Source organism: Tauraco erythrolophus, chromosome 25, assembly GCF_009769465.1.
Source record: "Tauraco erythrolophus isolate bTauEry1 chromosome 25, bTauEry1.pri, whole genome shotgun sequence".
Taxonomy (NCBI): domain Eukaryota; kingdom Metazoa; phylum Chordata; class Aves; order Musophagiformes; family Musophagidae; genus Tauraco; species Tauraco erythrolophus.
Window position 1 is genome coordinate 860177 of NC_141489.1, and position 19443 is coordinate 879619.

At 50.7% G+C, this 19443-nt stretch overlaps 2 protein-coding genes across 2 annotated transcripts; both read left to right on the forward strand.

The window, feature by feature from the left end:
• The first annotated feature begins 1854 nt into the window (after positions 1 to 1854).
• LOC104372328 (keratin, type I cytoskeletal 19) lies at positions 1855 to 6751 on the forward strand. The gene is made up of 8 exons (XM_009977989.2): positions 1855 to 2439; positions 3383 to 3465; positions 4018 to 4174; positions 4412 to 4573; positions 5002 to 5127; positions 5249 to 5475; positions 5796 to 5941; positions 6726 to 6751. Exons 1-8 carry the CDS (start codon positions 1855 to 1857, stop codon positions 6749 to 6751), a joined length of 1512 nt encoding a protein of 503 aa, XP_009976291.1.
• Positions 6752 to 11929: 5178 nt separating this feature from the next.
• Positions 11930 to 16881, forward strand: LOC104379191 (keratin, type I cytoskeletal 19). The gene is made up of 8 exons (XM_086626663.1): positions 11930 to 12418; positions 13315 to 13397; positions 13944 to 14100; positions 14519 to 14680; positions 15122 to 15247; positions 15427 to 15653; positions 16148 to 16272; positions 16856 to 16881. Exons 1-8 carry the CDS (start codon positions 11930 to 11932, stop codon positions 16879 to 16881), a joined length of 1395 nt encoding a protein of 464 aa, XP_086482789.1.
• The last annotated feature ends 2562 nt before the right edge of the window (positions 16882 to 19443 follow it).

Here is a 19443-nt window from a genome sequence, read left to right on the forward strand (position 1 = left end):
TTTCTGTTGGCTCTCACAGCCACACCCTGTCTTCAATTATATTCCTCAAAACGACGGATGAAAGGCAAATTCACTCTCTATCCTCCTTTTTGCTGATGATTTTCACTGGCAGTCGAGGCTGTGTGGGGAGCACGGGGACGTGTTTCTGGGGCGAGGACGGACTCGTATTTCAGGCACTGCAGTCGTAGCAGGAATCTGAGCTCTGACAGACACCAGCTCCGTCCTTGAGCAAGTTATTTCACTGCACCATACGAATAATGAATATTCTAGGATGCTGCCAGCCTTGGGTAGGCGTCTTTTGATCATTTCTGATCTAAGTAAAGAAATAAATCATCTCACTGGAGAGCAGAGCCCTAACTTATGCTGGTGAGAAGACAAGCACATCTCCATGTGCCTGGGGACACTCGTAGCACGGGACAGGAGCCACCCGCCTGCACACACAGGACACCTCCCCAGCAGTCCCTGAGCGGTGGCTCAGCGTACGAGCGTGGGTTTTCTCTGCCCTTCTGCCCGGAGGTGGCGGCTGCTCTCGGGGCTCCCGGTCAGGTGTCACCTCACCGGCAGAGAGGATTTATCACAACTGCTCCTGTAAACATGGACATACTTGAGTCAAAGGTTACTTGTGAGTAAGAGTTGCTTGGAAATTCCATCCTGTAGGGAACAGAAGCCTCCATCCCCTGGAGAGCAGAATATCCTCTCATTACAGCAGGCTGCTGGAGAAAGATACTGGCACTTGGTGGAGCCGGGTCTCCAAACGCTCCTCTGGCTGTTGCTTACCAAGTTTTGGAGATGGTGCTCCCATGGCCAGCCCAGGCTGTGCCAACACCTGATACTACTCTGACAAACTCATTTAAAAATGTGGAAAGCTTTTCTCCTTATTTTGTGCTCAGCACAATCTCAGTGGTGGCAAAGACCTGCAGGATCACATCTCAGTCCATCCAGGGAACTGCACGTATCGCCCATGGATACTCCCTTCCCTGTCATCTCCTTTATCTACGACCACCACAGCTGAGCAGCATGGACAGCAACTAAAGCAACTGAAAAACAAATTCAGAGAGGTACTTCGTACACTTCAGCTTACATCAATCTGTGCAACATCTCGGCACGGAGACAAACAGGGACTTCCAGCGCGTGGCAGGCCTGATCTTTGCAGGCTGGGAGCAAGCTGATGTCTTGGGCTTGCACGACCAGAGAAATACGAGCCACGAAAGGGGAACTGAACCCACGGGGGACCATGTCAGCGACTGAAAAACTCTCACCTACTGCCTGTCCCTGTGCCAGGTGACAGACATCTACACCACCACGTCCCTGGTCTTTTCACTACTACAGTCACTATTATTCACGCTTTTCAGAAGTGAGAACTTATATTAATTTCCCCTTTTTGTTCCACAGACTCTACCATAACATGTGATATAAAAATGTTTATTGGACTAAGAATAAAATAAATACAAATTAATAAAAGATAAAAGGCACTTTGATGTTATAAATACCAATGTTTCTTCTTTGTACATAATCTAGGGCAACTTTTTTTCTCGACTTGTTGTAAAGTTTGCATCATACAAAAAGCTGATGACTCATAAAACATTATTTTACTTTTTGGAATAAGCTGCTGACATGTAAAGTATCTTCCTTGTGAACTGGGATTTCTAGAGGGAAACTGCCTATGGGCTATTTATTCTTGGCATAAACAGCAAGACTAGCCAGCCCCGTGGGAAGAAGAAACACGCTGTAGGTGACACCCCCTTTGGAAGGTATAAATAGAGATCTGTGGCAGCAACCAACCTGCAGTCTGATTCAGTATCAAGCTGTGCATCTCGCTTTGGGCTTTGGGTTGGATCTGCAGCTGTCCTCAAAATGAGTTGTAGTATTAAGCAGACAACTGGCTCTCTCAGGGGCAGGACCAGCGGTGGCAGCTGTGTTATTGGTGGTGGTGGTGGTGGTGGAGGAGCACGGATCTCCTCAGTCTCTTCTGGAAGATACGCGACTTGTGGGATAGGTGGTAGCCGAGGGTTTTCGGGTAGAAGCTACTGTGGTGGTGTGAATTACGCAGGAGGACTGAGCACTGGCAGTTTGGTTGGTGGAAACTATGGAGGCGGCTTAGGAGCCGCTGTCCTCGGAGGATGCTCAGGCATCGGATTCAGCGGTGGCAGCGCTCGCTTTGGCGGTGGCATTGGAGGTGGCCTTGGTATTGGTCTTGGTGGAGGGGTAGTTGGAGGTGGTTTTGCTGGTGATGGCATTCTTCTTTCTGGTGACGAAAAGGTCACCATGCAGAACCTTAACGACCGCCTGGCTTCTTACCTGGACAAGGTGAGGTGCCTGGAACAAGAAAATGCTGACCTGGAGTGCAGAATCAGGGAGTGGTATGCCAAGCAGGGCCCTTTTTGTGAGCCACGGGACTACAGCTGCTATTATAAAGAAATAGAAGATCTTCAAAATCAGGTAACATCATTTCTCAGCTGCTTTCTCCCTTGTAAGCTTCCCCCACGGTGCTGGCTCACAATGCAGTTATCACGAGCAACATTTCGTTGTTGTAAAATGCTCTTTGTAAACAGCCATTAAGACAACCGTCTGCAGAAAGCCCTGGAGCTCAGAGGTAAAAACCTCGAGCGTTTGGACTGTTTCCATTGCTTTTATTCATCAGATATATTTGAAGGGGAAAATGTTATCCTCGTGGAATGCATCTGGATCGGCTCACTACTCTTTCTGAATTAGGTTTGTGCCAAGGTGTTTAAATAGATATATGCCAAGAAAGCAACTAAAAGAGAAATAAATAATGAATCGCATTAATTTGCCCGAATCTATTTTATTCTGTCCTCAGTCTTGCAAAATTCCAGTTAAATGTTATTTCCTTTTTCTACAAGTTTATTCTTTCATATGGAATTGGGAAACATCGGACATCTAATTAAAAATAAGAACAAAGAGAGCACTGCCATAACACACTTGGAGTATGCAATTTAAGATTAAAACCATTTGTTTGCAAAGTGCGTTTGGCAAAAATTCTGGGATGTCAATGCACAAAGAAGCAGAAAGTGAAAAGAATCCAGGAAACAGACAGAATGAGACAGACTTGTAATTAAGACTCGAAACAAAGCTCTTACATCTCTTATCCGTGACAGTAAGATTCAGCTGTACAGGGCTGGGGACTGTGGCCGCCGGTGGACAGCACTGATCACACCTCCCTGTCTGCACTTGAACCACGTGTTTTAGCACTTCGGTGCCTCCCCTGTCCTTCACCGGACACTCACCCCCACGACTGCCACGCTCCTCACTGTCCCCGTGTCTGCTGCCCAGCATTAAGCCAAAAAAAGCAGCACCGTCAGTGGGTACACTGGAGCCTGCGGATACAGGGACGGGGCTTCAGGAGCCAATATTCTTTTTCCAGATTGTCTGCGCAACCATAGACAACAACAAGATCATTCTGAACATCGATAACAGCCGGATGACAGCCGACGACTTCCGAGTGAAGTGAGTACCCCTGGGCACGCCGCTGTCCCCGGCCTCGGCCACCGCGCTCCTGCGTGCGGAGCTGCTGGGACGGAGCTCTCGGACGGGTCTCCCGTGATCCTCTGGTGGGGACAGGCTGGAGGCTCTGCAGAAAAGCTCTTTCATCCATTGTCTCCAGAGCTGCCTTAATTAGTGGCAGCCCGGGATGGAAAGTTCGGGAGCACAAGAGGTTTCTGAGTGGAGATTGGAGCTCTTCAGTGAGCAGAAGGGACAGGCAGACAGGAGCAGCGCGGGCTCACCCAAGCTGCCATTCTGGCACGTGCTGTCGTTCAAAGGGGAAGCTTCTGGTTTTTCTGGCTGGAGCGCAGAAACGCGGTGCGTGACACCTCCGCCCGTGAAAAAGCTCCGGAGAAGGCGGACAGAGCAGGTTTGACGGAGCAAGGCCCCTCAGCATCCTGTTGGGCTAATGAGGAGAACACTATAAGGAAGGCGGATGGTCAACCGAAAAAACAAGAGAGCAAAGGGTGGTGCCAGGCACTGACTACTCTTTCTCGCGTTCTCTCTCCCTCCCAGGTACGAGACGGAGCTGGCCCTTCGCCAGAGCGTGGAGGCCGACATCAACGGCCTGCGCCAAGTCCTGGACCAGCTGACGCTGTGCAGGTCGGACCTGGAGGCACAGCTGGAGTCGTTGCGGGAGGAGCTCTGCTGCCTGAAGAAGAACCACGAGGAGGTGGGTGGTCCTGCCCCAGGCGTAAAACGCGTTAACTCATGGAGGATCCATCCCCCTCCCTCTGCGAGGCCCCCGCCCTGGGGTGCTGGCCGCGGAGGGGTGAGTGGTTGATGGAGACGAGAGGTGTGATCAGCAGACGGGGTCTGCCGGCGCCACGCGCTTCCCGACAGGGGAACGAAGCTCCCTCGTTTTTTCCCTTCTTTTTAAAAAATGACTCGATCTGGGTGGTGTTTCCAGGAAATGAACTGTCTGAGGAAACAGTCGACTGGAGACGTGAGCGTGGAGGTCAACGCCTGCCCTGGCCCAGACCTCAGAAAGATCCTGGAAGAGATGAGGTGCCAGTATGAGACGCTGATTGAGCGCAACCGCAAAGAAGTGGAGGATTGGTACGAGTGCAAGGTGAGCCAGTTCCCACAGCTCCGGCTGCCCCGGCTACACCCGGGCAATGGCTCCACAGTGATTTATTACTCGTTAAACCACACAACATACCGTAACAGCGTTCAGCATCGGTTTAAACTGGCCGAGTGACACAGGGGACACTGCTACTCCGCATCCTTCTCGTGGGGTGATGGGAATTGCTGCGTGTTAGTGAGACTTGAGGGGGGAACCCTCGACAACGCAGCAAGCAGTGAGAAGCGCTGGGCAGTGGTACGGTTAGAAGAACAAGAGGAATGGCGAGCAGGGTTTACACTCCCCTAGGATGACAGAGCTGACCCAAACCTCCCTCACTTCACGTTTGCTGCTGGCTTCTCTGCTCTTTCCTTAGTACTTAACCTGGCTGACATTACACATTCCCTGAGCCTTGATCCTGGATTGGTGTTTTGCAGATTGAGGAGGTGAATCGGGAGGTTATTACGAGCGGGCAGGAGGTAGAGACGTGCAACAACCAGGTCACCGAACTGAGACGCCAACTGCAAGCCCTGGAGATCGATCTCCAGGCTCAGCTCAGCCAGGTGGGTGCTGAGCTGGCGTAGCGCTCGGCTGTCTCACACTTATGCTTTGACGTAAGAACGCGTAGTTGAAGGCAGTGCTCCTCATGCCCGTGTTTGTGCTGTGCCACATGTCACTCTGCAGAGGGACAACCTGGAATCATCGCTGGCCGAGACAGAGTGTCGCTACAACAACCATCTTGGCGAGCTCCAGACCCAGATCACGTGCGTGGAGCAGCAGCTGGCTGATCTGCGCGCAGAAATGGAGTGCCAGAACCAGGAGTACAAGATCCTGCTGGATGTCAAGTGCCGCCTGGAGCAGGAGATCCACACGTACCGCTGCCTGCTGGAGGGCGGACAGCAGGACCTTATGTAAGTAGGCCAGAGACGCACCAAAAGTCAACAAAATACCTGTGTCCTGCGTGTTTTAACACCACAGCAAAGAGAACAAGAAGTGGAGGACCTGCACAGCTCCTTCACCCTCACTGACCTATTCGGGCTGCCTGGTAATAATGGTGATAATTTGCTTCCCTGCCCTGTGCCAGCCATTGCCACAAGAAGGTCACTGCAATACTCTGCCAACTTTCTGCCAAAAGGGAAAACAGATTGAGAGCGGGAGGGACAATGAAAAACTGCAGTTCTAGTTATGTTGTCATTTCCTTCACTGAAATGTTGTTTTCCTGTCCCCTTAGTCAGCAAGGAGGAATTGGTCAGTCCTCGGGTCTAGGAGGAGGAGTTGCAAGAACAAGTGGAATAGGAGGAGGAGGGATCATTAGAACAAGTCACACTTACACTTCGTCCTCCCAGATGCCATCCTGTGCAGCTGCGGAGATACAAGGTAAGAACCACAACGCTCTTCCAGAACCTTCTCTCTTCTCATGCAACAAGGCCCAGGCAGCAATGCCCTTCCCCATGTAACGTACAGGTGCTACTTGAAAGTTTTAGTGTGAAGATACTGGGAAATACAGGAGGGGAGGCCACAGAGGACTGGCTACAACCAGGGCTTTCAGGACACTGTGACAGCAGCAGCTGTGGCTCTGCTGGGAAGCACGAGAACTGCAAAAGGGGAGGAGGGGGAAGAGGGATAGAAAGGAGAAGGAGAGAGCCAGCAGGCAGGCAAGGCACAGAGAACATGGAGGAAGGACTGACATGATATCTGGGACAAAGCAAAGAGCGAGAGAAAGCAGAGTGTCCAGAAATCACAAAAAAATGCAGGAATCATGGGAATACTGGCTGGAAAACACCTGTACGATTTCAGGGGGAAACTTCCAGCCAAACTGAAGAGAAAGAAAGAAATATGGTGACAGTTGGTCCAGGAGAATGAGTGTGAGAAGGGGCATGGTTCTGGCATGGTTCTGGCAAGGGCCCTGGTGCCACTCCCTCACCCTGGTTGCTGCTGGTGCCATGTCTGCAACATGCACAATGCACAGTTGGCATTGTGATTACAGGGGCAAAGCGTGCTCCAGCTGGCAGGCAACAGTCAGATCTTTCCAGGAAGGGACAGAATTTATCTGAAATTCTAATTGAATTGGCTTGTGAAATGATCACGTGTATGGAATGACAGTATGGGAAAGAATCTATTTTTGCAATAAACAAAGTCACGTTTCCTTTGATCTCTCCAGTGCCTTGCAGAAGGATTTGTGATTAAGCGGAGAAAGGAGAATACCCAACAAGAGAACCCCGAAGCAGAGCCACGGATAAAGAGCGGAGCGTTTAGTGTGTGCCTCTGCGGAGAGCGAGGAGCGTGCTCCTTTGTATTACTCAGCAACGCTAAGCAACGCGTCAGAGGGACGAGCAGAGCGTTGGGCCACATTCTGCTTTGTTTTGCTATTTGCTTTTTCCAGTCTGTAGTGATTGCTGCGTGTGCCCAACCACCATGACTATTGCTGGAGTTAACCAGTAGTGTGATCACTAATGCACCTGCTGGTGAAAAAAATTCTCTAATAAAACTTTGCTTCTGCCTGATGCAATCAAGAAACTTGTGTCTGGAAACTGAGTGCCTTAAGAAAACCTGGTGCTGATCCCACAGGGGTCACCTAAACTGGTCAGGATCATACTGCACTGGGAACAAAGCTGCTTTGCCAGCAGGAGTCAGGGAACGGCCTGGCTGACCTCGTGGGTCTTGTCCACCTCCTCCCTGCCAATGCCTGTAGCAGAGGTTGCCCGCTCCTGCGTGACGCCTCCCATGACCTGCACACGTGGCAGCTGCCTGTGCGCTTCCCACAGAACATTGTGCTAAAACACAATTTTAGAAAAGCTTTGAAAGTCAGTGGCGGCACATCTGGCAGCAGCTTGCCTCGGCCCCAGCCTAGTGCTGACACATCTGGGCTGTGCCCTCTCATTGCCCATCAGCCAGCCTGGGGACTGTGGTTAGGTTGAAGAGGAAATCTTGGTCTCCACAACTGGTTCAGTCTCTGCTGACATGGCTTTTCCTCTGACCTATCCCTTCATTCTACAGGAATCTTGGGAAAGGACTGGGGGCAGAAGGTTTATTTCCTATCTGTGTTCACACAGTGACTGAGTCATTTACTGGTCATCCTTCTATTTCAAGGAGTTTCAGCCTGAACATCAGGAACGGTCAAAAGCTCATACTTCCATTAAACATACCGTCTTTGGAGAACTGGAGAGGGCAGGATGGGAGCTGGAAAAGTGCAGCTCAGCAGAGAACACAAGGGAGAAAAAAGCCAGCTGGGGCCTTTGCACACACAGAGCCACTCTGTCTCAAAGCTCACCAGCACGGCCAGGATCCCTCCTTCGGGCCTCGAACCGCAGCCGCGGAGCTGATGCTGAGTCAGCACGGACTGGCCCGGAGAGGCGAGGGCAGCAGTTGGGCAACTCGGCGCCCTGCAGCACCGCGGTGGGTGCAGCTGTGGGAACCAGCCGTGGTGAGCGTGCAGAGTCCCTCTGCGTTTGGGGAGTTTCCAGTTAAAAGCCGTGATGAGCCAGAGGGTGTTAGAGGATTAAATGGTCTGTTGGTCCAGCAACTGGTGCAGCGATGGGTTTTACAAGCCCTCTCCACCCCGCGGGTTCCCAGCTCCCGCAGCAGCAGTGGGCACGGCTCCTGCTGCACCGCCATGTGCTCGCTGCAGAACAAGGCACAGTCGGGCACGCGGTGAGCTGGCAAAGCAAACTCCTGGTTACTCCTTTCCCGTCAAAAGCTGGAGGTTACGGGACAGTCAGCCTCGAGGGGGGAGTAGGAAGGGTGTAAAGACAAAACCATTTCAGGACCTGCAGTACAGCGTGGCATAGAGCTGTAGTGCCAGCTCTTTCATAGAGACACCAGTTTCTCTGTTGCTATGGAAACAGACTCGACCTGAACCCCTCCAGGAACGCAGCACCTCCAAGGCCCGTTGGCAGCAGTGTCTGAAGAATCAGTTGTTAATGCATGAGGGAGCAGGTGAAAGGTGCCCTTCTCCTGCCGTACAAGACCACGGAGAGAACACGTCTCAGTGGTGTTTATTCTATTCCATCTACCAGACACTAAAGCCACCGGTTTCCAGGGCCAAGAGCACAAGCAGAAAATGCAGCGCTGGAACAACTGCAGCTGTGACTCAGGACAGTGGCCATGGGCAGAAGCTTTTAAATCAGGACTCTAAATCAAGTTGTCTGGAAAGATCAGCTCCAGCCCTACAGAAAGTCCCAGACTTGGTGCCGAAAGCCCTCGGTAGATGTGTAAAGCCAGTGCTTCACGAGGGATCTAAAGAGATACTTGTCATGGTCATAATGGGCAATTCCCAGCTGGACTCCTCTGTGTATACCCCAGTCGTTCTCAGAGCTCTGGCTGAGACGTTGGAAAGCAAATCTTTCCTATTTCCTTTCCCATTGTCTTCTCCTGCCTTGTTCAGTGCAAAGACAGACAGTACGACAACCCACTGCTGCCCTTACTGGCCTCAATCCTTCCCAGTCTCACACTCTCATTTCTAAAACTGTAAAGATACTGGACTCTTCCAGTTCCGAGTCTTCTGGAAACTTCGGGCTACCTCCACGCCATAAAAGCTTGCCACTTCCTTCTGGAAGCCCCAGCTGGTTCCCACCAGGTCTGGGCTGTCTCCTTTCCTTGCGAACTGCTACTGACATCTACTGCTGCACCGCATTCCCTGTGTTCCCATCAAAGGCCTTCCCACCCTTCCCACCCTTCCCACCCTCCCCACCAGGTCCGGCAGGCGCAAAGCACACGCTTTCACAAAGGAGCTGTCCTAAATTCCTGAGAGGTGAACGAGCCCTAATGACACGGCCAGAAGGACTCTGATGATCCAGACGTTATGAACATGCCCCTGGAAGGCCCCCGGGCTGCTCAGGCTCAGCTCCTAAGACACTGTGATGTTGTTTGTGGACCTGCAAGTTGGATGCGTCTGGAAAGCAGCTTATGAGAAGGTACCTTGTGATAAACAGTTCCCCAGCAGAAAACATCCTGCAAACAACCATATATTAAATTATGCAGCTGCAAATTATGGAGCTGCAAACCTTGGGCTGGAAACTACATTTCCATGAGATTTCCATATTTATTTGTGCTAATAAGACAGATCCAGGAAGCTTATGAGTTCAAATAACTGAAGGAAAATAGAAAAGAAAGCTTAATTGATTTTTTGAAGGTCTTCAGAACGATTATTTAATTGTCTTCACTTAACTAGTGCACTCATTTCCCAAAGACAAAAAGGAAAACTGGCAAGAAAGAGAGTGTGTGCCATGCAAGGACCTGGGCAACGGGTGCCTGCTGAAGGCCAGTGGCAGAAAGAGGTGGATACAATGGACAAAGCTACAGGCCCACAGAGGACCAACGTGTCCCAGAGGACGGACTGCTCTCCGCAATAACTACCGCAAGAGGCGTGCAGACATCCTCCACTCCCCAAAGGAGCAGGGCATTCCGTGTTCCTGCCTGCCTTATTCCGATGTGCCAAACGATAACGGCGGAGCAGGGGAAGGAATGTGCGCTCACTCCGAAAGATGCTGCAGACAGCTCTTGGGAAACTCCTGCCGAATCGCACGCGGGGCCGGCACAGCTCCCAGCGAGGCCGTATGACATCAGTTTCGGCTCATTCCTGCCACCACACCCTGACTCCAATTATGTTCTCCAGTCCCAGTAATGAAATCCAGGTATTTCTCCCGGTACACAAGGACTTTATTAGAGCTTTTGCCCATTCTGAGCTTTGCTCCTTGGTACGCAGGGGCTGAGCGGAGCCCCGCGGGGAGGAAGGGCTGGCTGGTGTCCGGGCTCGGCAGCCTCCTACAGGAGACCTGGGTTCGACTGCAGACTCTGCCAGAGGCGTGCTCCTTGTCTTGGAGCAGATCACTTTGAGCAAGTGTCTCCACACCTCTGTCTCCAGGCTGCTGGAGATATCACCGGAATGCTGCTGGCTTTCATTGCGCTGGATAAGTAACATCCAAGGAAGCAGAGATAAGGGGAGGCGTCTTTTCAACAGAAATAAGAGTTAGAGCAATAAAATGATGGGCAAATCCATGACTACTGGGACACTCAGTCCTTCACTAAGTGGGATTGTTTATTTGCCATAACAATAGCTGTTCCAATCCGCAATCCTGACACGGAGTGAGGATTTGAGAAAGAATTTGAGCTCACTTGTTCTCTGGGGAAGCAGACTTGGAGAATTTCTTACAGTGAACGGTGAGTCTCAGAAAGCTGTGGAACGCCTGTGTCTTGCTCAACAGCCAGTGGAAACAGGTTCTGCCTAGAGAGAAGGTCATTGCTCTTGAGTCTTAGCAAAACATCTCATGAAAATGAGCCTAGCCTGAATTTTGATGTCAGAAGAGTGAAAGGATTCTTACTCTTTAATTTCTCTGCCTGTAGTTTGTACTTAATCCATCTTCTCCAAGCCAGTGTAGAACTGGATTGGGCAACGATTGCTCTGCCAGCTGTATGAGCAATTCTGTCTTTTTACTTCTTAGGACAGCAGTCCCAAACCTCTTATTACAATGCAGCAATATTGACAGAGAAATTGCCCACAGGATGTTTCCACTCCTGTTCCCTGTTCCAAAACACTCACCCTTCCCCAGCAACAGTCACTATCCAGAATGATGAAAACTGCAGAAAAACCTTTCGCAGCACAACAGGAAAACCTGAAGGACTTTTGCCTTACTTTATGCTCTCCCCAAAAAGGAAGAAATTTGTGAATTACTGGAGAGCCATGGTCATACACGAAGAACCTTTCACCCGTGTCCATTAAGAGATCACTCCGCGGTCTCGCTTGTCTGGCAGCAGGGTTCTGGGTTGGCATCTTGCCAACGCAGAGACTTAAAGGTTAATCTCTGTGTCTCTGATCTTTCCACAGAGCTCTTACATCATTCCTCATACATCATTCCAGAGTCAAACTTCGTATTTAGTCTTTCTTTTTCATCTCACATATTCCAGCATCAGCACCTTGCATGAAAACTGCTTATTCAACTCAAAATAGCATGAAAATAAATTAATGAGAGATAAAGAGCTCTTTGATGCAATAACCTTTAATGATTTCTTCCTGGTATATAATTTAGGACAGTGTTTTTCCTGGCTTAATGTTGTAAAGTTTGCATCATAAACAAAAAGCTGATGATTCATAAAACATTACTGCTAATGCATTTTTGAAATTAGCAAGAGACATGTAAAGTATCTTCCTTGTCTACCAGGATTCTTGAAAGGAAACTTCCCTTTGAGAAATTATTCTTGGCACCAGTGCCTAGAGTAGCCAGCCTTATGGGAAGAAGAAACAGTGGTGACACCCACTGTGGAAGGTATAAATAGAGTTTCACGGCCACGGACAACTCGCAGTCTGATTTAATATCAAGCTGTGCATCTTGCTTTAGGCTTCTGCTTGCATTTCCAACTGCTGTCGCCATGAGTTGCAACATTAAGGAGACTATTACTGTGTCTAGCAAAGGCAGGAGCAGTGGTGGCAGCTGTATCATTGGTGGTGGTGGTGGAGCACGGATTTCTTCCTACGGGATAGGCAGTGGCAGAGGTTTTTCTGGAAGGAGTTACTGCGGTGGAGTGAATTATGGAGGGGGACTGAGTGTCGGTAGCTTGGCTGGTGGGAGCTATGGAGGTGGCAACTGCTATGGCAATGGCCTTGGTTTTGGCCTTGGAGGTGGTGTGGTTGTTGGTGGTCTTGGTGGCGACTGTTTGCTTTCATCCTGCGATGAGAAGGTCACCATGCAAAATCTCAATGACCGCCTGGCTTCCTATCTGGACAAGGTGAAGTGCTTGGAGAAGGAAAATGCTGAGCTGGAATGCAGGATCAGAGAGTGGTACGCTACACAGGGCCTCTCCTGTGAGCCCCGGGACTACAGCTGCTATTACAAAGAAATCGAAGACCTTCAAAATCAGGTAATCCCCTTTTCCAGTTGTTCCTCCTCTATTTAAAGCTTGTTTCTGAATTTGTATTTCGAACCTACTGCGATTGTTAGAGGTGACTTTGGTGCTGTTAAATGTCTTTGCAAACATAAATCGTGGCGAGCTGCCCTACGACATTGCGGGGTGTGGGTGCTTATTTGAGACACATTCTGCAAGGTGATACAGGTGGGACAATACTCTTAAAAAGGAAAAGGATGTTTTGTTACATTGTGTTTTGACTAGACAATTACAAATATGGTATTACCAAGTGTGCTCTGGGGAAATGTAGTGGTGTCAGCCCAGTAGGGAGAGCAAAGCACAGAGAACTGTAGGACAAGAGCAAAACATACAGATCAAATGCTGTATCAGATGAAGCATTATAAATTCTAAGTTTAAGAAAAGTTGAGTATTTAAAATTGATTGCTGCAGTGGCACAAAGAGCCTCATACTAATGTCCACAGTGAAAGTTATGGCTGATCTTAAGGCTTAAAGATACCTTCCAACTCTCTTCCCCGAAGATCCTTAAGCTTGAAGTCAAGGACAAACCAGCCTGAACATCAGCTGAGACTTAAGGTCTCAGGGAAGGTTCTTTAGGTTCACTTCTTGGTGAAGAACCTTTAGAACTTGCCTGCAGACCTTGAAACTGGGGAGTCGCAGCTGACGACTCTAACTCCCAGCCTCTACACAGCCAACCTCTTTGCTTTACTGACTCTCTGGGAGGCAAAGTCACCTCCTGCATCTGCTCTGCTCAAGGAACGAGGTTACTTCAGTAAAAAGGCAACAGAGAGAGGAAGTTGTGAAAAATTACTGCCTAACTGCAATCTAGACACAGCTACAGACTGTAACAGCAGGGAGGAGTGAGACATCTCTCATGGTCTGCTCTTTTCCAGATTGTCTGCGCAACCATTGACAACAACAAGATCATTCTGGACATTGACAACAGCAGGATGGCTGCCGACGACTTCCGTGTGAAGTGAGTGCCCCTCAGTGTGGATGAACCCCCTTTCCCCCTCCCGCTCCTTTACATCCTACTCGTGGCGTCTCCGTGCGCCGATTATGGAGACCACACGAGTCTCACTCCAACACCACATTAGGACGGGACGCAGTGATGACACACATTTTGCTCTTGGCCACCAGACCTCTTTTAATTAGTGTTCTCGGGTAAAATACTTGGCAACAGTGTTTGTTGGGGAGAGGTGGGGACGAACACGGAGGGCGCGGTCCTTTGCGGTGGAGTTGGGGCATTTCCATCACAGACCAGCGCAGACTGGGATCAGCAAAACAGAAACGCAGCTGAGTAGTACCAAACACACAGTGACCAGGAGCAGAAAAAAGGCAGATGAGGAAGAAGAGCTTTCCCAGAACAGCCATGAGGTGCAGTGCAGAACTCTGATGCACGGCGCATTCAGCTTAGGCAGCAAAGTGCGGTTCTGAGCGGGTGGGTGGGAAAGATCTGTCCATAAACTGCACGTGTGTGAGACGTGACCGCTCTGAATTTCTGTCTCCTTGCTCAAACCAGGTACGAGACGGAGCTGGCCCTTCGCCAGAGCGTGGAGGCCGACATCAACGGCCTGCGCCAAGTCCTGGACCAGCTGACGCTCTGCAGGTCGGACCTGGAGGCACAGCTGGAGTCGCTGCGGGAGGAGCTCTGCTGCCTGAAGAAGAACCACGAGGAGGTGGGTGGTCCCCTCGCCCTAGGAGCACCGTGGCCCTGACTTAAAACTTTGCCTACACGGTCGCGCTCTAAATTTAAAAGTAAAGATCCACCACTGTCCCGCCACAGCTGTCCCATCCAAGGGTTCCGTCCCGTCTGCCTCGGGCTGGTGCGGGGGCTCCGGCAGAGGTGGCTGCTGCTCCTGGGGCTGTGCTGGCCCTGGGAGCGCCGGGGGGGTGAATGTTGCTGCTGACTCCAGCAGATGAGAAGAGAAATTACCCAACAGACTTGCTGGGGAAAACACTTGCACCATCTCCCAGAGCTTTACAGCCGCAGCCGGTGGCAGCCCCCGCGGGGAGCACGTCTCGTGGGCACCGAGTCTGCTCTGCCACGTCGTCTTTCCAAAGCCACCGTGCGTCTGATCTGGGTTGTATTTCCAGGAAATGAACTGCCTGAGGAAACAGTCGACTGGAGACGTGAGCGTGGAGGTCAATGCCTGCCCTGGCCCAGACCTCCGGCAAATCCTGGAGGATCTGAGGTGCCAGTATGAGACGCTGATAGCGCGCAACCGCAAGGAAGTCGAGGATTGGTACGAGTGCAAGGTGAGCGACACGCCTGCTGCGAAACACACTCACACGCACATTTCGGGGCACAGGAGCGTTTCAGAAAACAGACATGGAGACAATCTGCAGTTCTTCCCTTACCGGGAAGCCCGAGGTCAGCACTCGTTGCAGCCTGTGTTCCCCAGGAGACACGGGCCTGTCTGACCAGTTTGTTGTGTCCCATCTGCAACGGCAGCTTTTGCCGCGAGGCCTTGTGGTGTGTTCTTGGAACACTTGGATGAAAGGACTTAATAGCCACGAGGTGAATATGATTTGCCAAAAGAGTAAGCGCTCGGAGCCGGCGGTTAACGCCCAGCGCCCAGAGAACTCGCCCCGCTCACTTCGCGCTTTGCCAGCTGCTCAGTGCGCGCTGCTGCTGCAAAGCAGGTCCCATTGACCCAGACATTCCCTGAGCCTTGATCCTGGATTGGTGTTTTGCAGATTGAGGAGGTGAATCGGGAGGTTATTACAAGTGGTCAGGAGGTAGAGACGTGCAACAACCAGGTCACCGAACTGAGACGCCAACTGCAAGCCCTGGAGATCGATCTCCAGGCTCAGCTCAGCCAGGTGGGTGCTGAGATTGTTACAGCTGGGACGTGGGTGCTGCCGGGTTTCTTAGGGTGAGCAGCCGGACCTACCCATCAGCGTGATGGCGGCGAACAGCTCTTTCAGTTTTGCAATGGGAATAATAAGCACCAGGGTGACACTTAAATGAATGTTGTTTCTTTGGTTCTCTTGTTTATCAGAGAAATAATTTGGAATCCTCTCTGGCTGAGACTGAGTGCCAGTACAACACCCTCCTCGGTGACCTACAGAACCAGATCACGTGCGTGGAGCAGCAACTGGCTGAAATACGAGCGGAAATCGAGTGCCAGAACCAAGAATACAAGACCTTATTGGACGTCAAGTGCCGTTTGGAGCAGGAGATTCAGACCTACCGGTGCTTGTTGGAAGGAGGACAGCAGGACCTCATGTATGTAGCTCTCTAAAGAATAAAAGAAAATATGAAGGATCTGTATTACGGATTGGGACGCTGAGATAGTCTTTAGTCCATCTTAATGTTTTCACTGAGATGAAAAAATTGTCCCATCACTTTTCTGGGATGAACATTCAAATCTGAACTAAGTGTCACTTTTGGGGATCTGCAAAGCAGAGAAACCAAATCTGTAAACTGCCAGTTACAACACTGCAACTACTAGTATTATGTCAGCATTCGTAACAATCTCTTTTATAGTAAAACAGGTGAGAATTGTGAAAATAAGAACGAACTGCAGAGCTCTGCACTGCATTTTCCTGCCAAAGGAGGGCGCAAAGCAAAGCGACTCTGAAAATGAAAAAAGAACGCGATGTAAAATGCCACAACCCCTATAAAAGACATAGTTTGAGCCTTCGTGTCGTGGAGTCAGTCAGCAGTATCATGCAAAGTTCTAAAATTCCCTATTTCTCTCACCAAATTTGTCCCACTAGTCACGGAGGAGGAATTGGAACTGGTGTAGGAGGAGGAGTCATTAGGACAAGTCACACCTACACTGCAACTTCATCTTCCCATTGCCAGCCCCAGGTCCCACCCTGCAAGACCGGAGATATACAAGGTAAGAGCCATGTTTCCACAGAAGAAAAATTGTTTTTTTCAGTTCTTTCAGCTTTTTATAATAAGGCCAGGAGACAACACGCTCTCCCAGGACGCGTTACTGGTATCCCCTCAGAGAGATCCCATGCTACAGGTGTGGTCTGTGACAACGGGTCCAACCACGGCGCAAAACTGGCTGTCACCACGAAGCAGGTTCAGAGAGCTCCGGCTCTGGCTGAGTGTGGAGTGGCAGAAAGAAAATGAGAGACAAGAGGGAGCAGTAGGACTGAAGGGAGAAAGCTGGGGAAATGAGGAATAAAGAAAAGATCTGGAAGTAGAAGCAAAGAAGACGACAGACAAACAGAGCTTAGCAAAAGAGTCTGGGAGGAGTGAAAAGAAGAGCAAATCTACAACTTTACAAGTGCATATTCCCATTAAAACACAATTGTTTAGGGAGTTTCTGGGAGTTCCTGGCTTGTCTGCCAACCGCTCTTCTTAAACAGAGGGTATTCCTGAAATAAGGGCACTACATAAGTCAAATTCTTATTATTTGAAGAATTTTATCTCTGTTCCAATCAAATAATGCTGCTACATTTTTTCTCCAGTGACCTGCAGGAGAATTTGTGATTAAGGAGGAACAGACTAGAAGATGACACGCAGAGAAACCCACAGACAAAACACGAACACTCAGTGTTCACCGCACGCCCCTACGCAGAGAAAGTAGAAGTAACTCAGCGATGCTTTGCCGCGTATCTCAAGGGGCTGCTGAGGGCCCCCTTCTCTGTTCTGCTGCTTCTCTTCTCTAATGCTGGAACCTCTAGTTACTTGAGTTAGTCAGGATCACTAATGTACCTGCTGGTGAAAAAATTTCGCTAATAAACTTTGCTTCTGCCTGATGCAATCAAGAAACCTGTGTCTGGAAACTGAGTGCCTTTAGAAAAGCTGGTGCTGATCCAGGTGCCAAGCACAGCCTCAGCCAGGCTGGCTGGCTCTGCAACGGCCCCAGCAGGAAAAGCTGGAAACCCATTCACAAGGGTCACCTAAACTGGTCAGGATCTGCACTGGGGGCAAAGCTGCTTTGCCAGTGGGAGCCAGAGAACGGCCTCACTGACCTTGTAGGTCTTGTCCACCTCCTCCCTGTCAAAGCCTGTAGCACACATTGCCCGATCCTGCGTGACATCCTCCACGATCTACACCAACAGTTGACCCCGGCAGACGCCTGTATGTTTCCCACAGAGCATTTTGCTAAAATTCATTGGAGAACACCAGAGAAGGAAGTGAGTGGAGCTGGAGGGTGTCAATGAAAAGAGAGCAGAGAGATCAGTGACAGAAATTTCCGAGAACAAGCAAGCTCAGGATGGTTTATATCCGTGCACTTTTATCGGCTTAGTAGCCATCCCTGGTGCACATCTCCAGCTGCTCTCCAGATGTGTCAGGCATTAAGCTGTGAGATGCGCTGGCTGCTGGGGAGTACGATGTCAGTCATATCTCAGCAGATCATTGTTGCAGTCATCTGGGGGGAAGGAGGTGTCTTCTGACCTCACCTGTCTTCTGGACTTGTGCCATGCAAGCGTGTCCGAGCGAGCCTGCAGAGCAAAGCCCATCCCTTGTGGGTCAGACCTCTGCCGGGAGAGGGACCACGCAACGCAGGTGCCTCTTCTCTTGGGTGCTGTCAGCAGAGCGAGAGCAGGTGCCGAGATGGCAGCACCCAAATTTTATCGTGAATCTGCTCTTCTCTTGAGACAGCAAAGGGGTGGGTGGGCACCCGCAGCCGTGCAGAGACAGGATGGAAAAAGCGGATGACCTGAAAGCCCTTTTTATATACAACATGGCACAAACGCTCTCACAAATATTTGGGAGTCCTTTGCTGAGAAATTAAAAAATATTTGAAGCATAAAAGCAAGTGCATTTCCCCAAACCCCGCTCCTGAACACACCCCACCCCTGAAGCCCAGCGCTCCTGCCTGTGCTCGCGGTCGCTTTACGCACTGCAAGGAGCGGGAGACGGATGGGCGGGAGAGGCAGGATGGAATTCGGGCTTGGAAGCACAGAAGAGCAAAGGCTGATCCCTGGCGGACAGGGCTGCGAGGAGCAGGGGATGCGGAGAAGGCAGAGGCAGGAGAGGCACCGCTGCCGCCCTGGCCCAGGCCCTGGCCCTGACCCTGACCTTGACCTTGACTCTGACCCTGACCCGTGCCCGGGGCAGCCCTTGTGGCGCCCACCAGTGCTGGGAAAAGCCATGGGGGCAGAAACAGCTGCCGGGAGGTTTCCAGCTGAAGTGCTCCAGGGGAGGAAGAGGTTAATGGCAGCAGCACACACACCTGCCCGGGGATGGTGCCAGGTTTGCCATGTTGCTCCTACTAGCCTCTGTGCAAACCCCTGTGCAGAGACCGGGGGTCCGACGTGCCACCCCCACTCGCTACTCGCAGCTGAGGATTTCAGCTCAGCAGGATCAAACCCTCCCCGAAGCGAGACAGTTTCTCATCCAAACTAAAATCCCGGGAATTTGGCGCCTGAGTTTTCACTTTCTAACTGTCACCACGCTGGTGTTTCCCTCTGGCCAACACATAAGGAAATACCGACCTGAAGCACCTGTGAAAATATTTATATTGGGTTGGTTTTTGTTTTTTTTCCAGAGGAAAGAGAAATTGCACGTGTTTGCCTGGGAACAAAGGGCAGAACGGGCAGCCCGTCCGCCTTGTGCCAAGACTCGAGCAGAAGTTTTTCACGAGCACCGTGTTTGATTTCAGATAAACGCTTCAGAGATGCTGGAATAATAAATCACCATGAGATGCAAATGCTGCTTGTGCCAAAGAACCAGGAAAGGGAGAAAGTGCCCGGTAAATACCGGCGAGCAGACAGACATCCTGGTGCTTTCCACATCTCTCCATAAGGTGTCAGCTGTTCTTAACTGGTGGATCCAACCGAAATGCCGACCTGCCAGTCTTCTGCTTCCGAGGGCCCGGTCTGGCACAGCCCTCCTGCCCGTGTTCTGCCCACCCACGGCGGGTGAGCAGCGCGTGACCGCGGTACGTGAGACCGAGGGATGCCCTGCTTGAAGCGGGACCTGCACTAAGAGGGCAGGAGAGGCAGAGGAGTTGGGCTGACACCGTCTGCGGCTAAATGGAAGTTGCTGTTCGACTCTGAAGTACAGGAATATGTAATTCAACCAACATTATATAAAGACGTGACGA

Bases quoted from the DNA above. Each gene is read 5' to 3' on its own strand.
- LOC104372328 (XM_009977989.2), top strand. From the start codon at position 1,855: ATGAGTTGTAGTATTAAGCAGACAACTGGCTCTCTCAGGGGCAGGACC. The intron at 4,175-4,411 runs GTGGGTGGTCCT...TGGTGTTTCCAG, and splicing joins TGAAGAAGAACCACGAGGAG to GAAATGAACTGTCTGAGGAA. The intron at 5,476-5,795 runs GTAAGTAGGCCA...CTGTCCCCTTAG, and splicing joins GGCGGACAGCAGGACCTTAT to TCAGCAAGGAGGAATTGGTC.
- LOC104379191 (XM_086626663.1), top strand. From the start codon at position 11,930: ATGAGTTGCAACATTAAGGAGACTATTACTGTGTCTAGCAAAGGCAGG. The intron at 14,681-15,121 runs GTGAGCGACACG...GGTGTTTTGCAG, and splicing joins AGGATTGGTACGAGTGCAAG to ATTGAGGAGGTGAATCGGGA. The intron at 16,273-16,855 runs GTAAGAGCCATG...TTTTTTCTCCAG, and splicing joins CAAGACCGGAGATATACAAG to TGACCTGCAGGAGAATTTGT.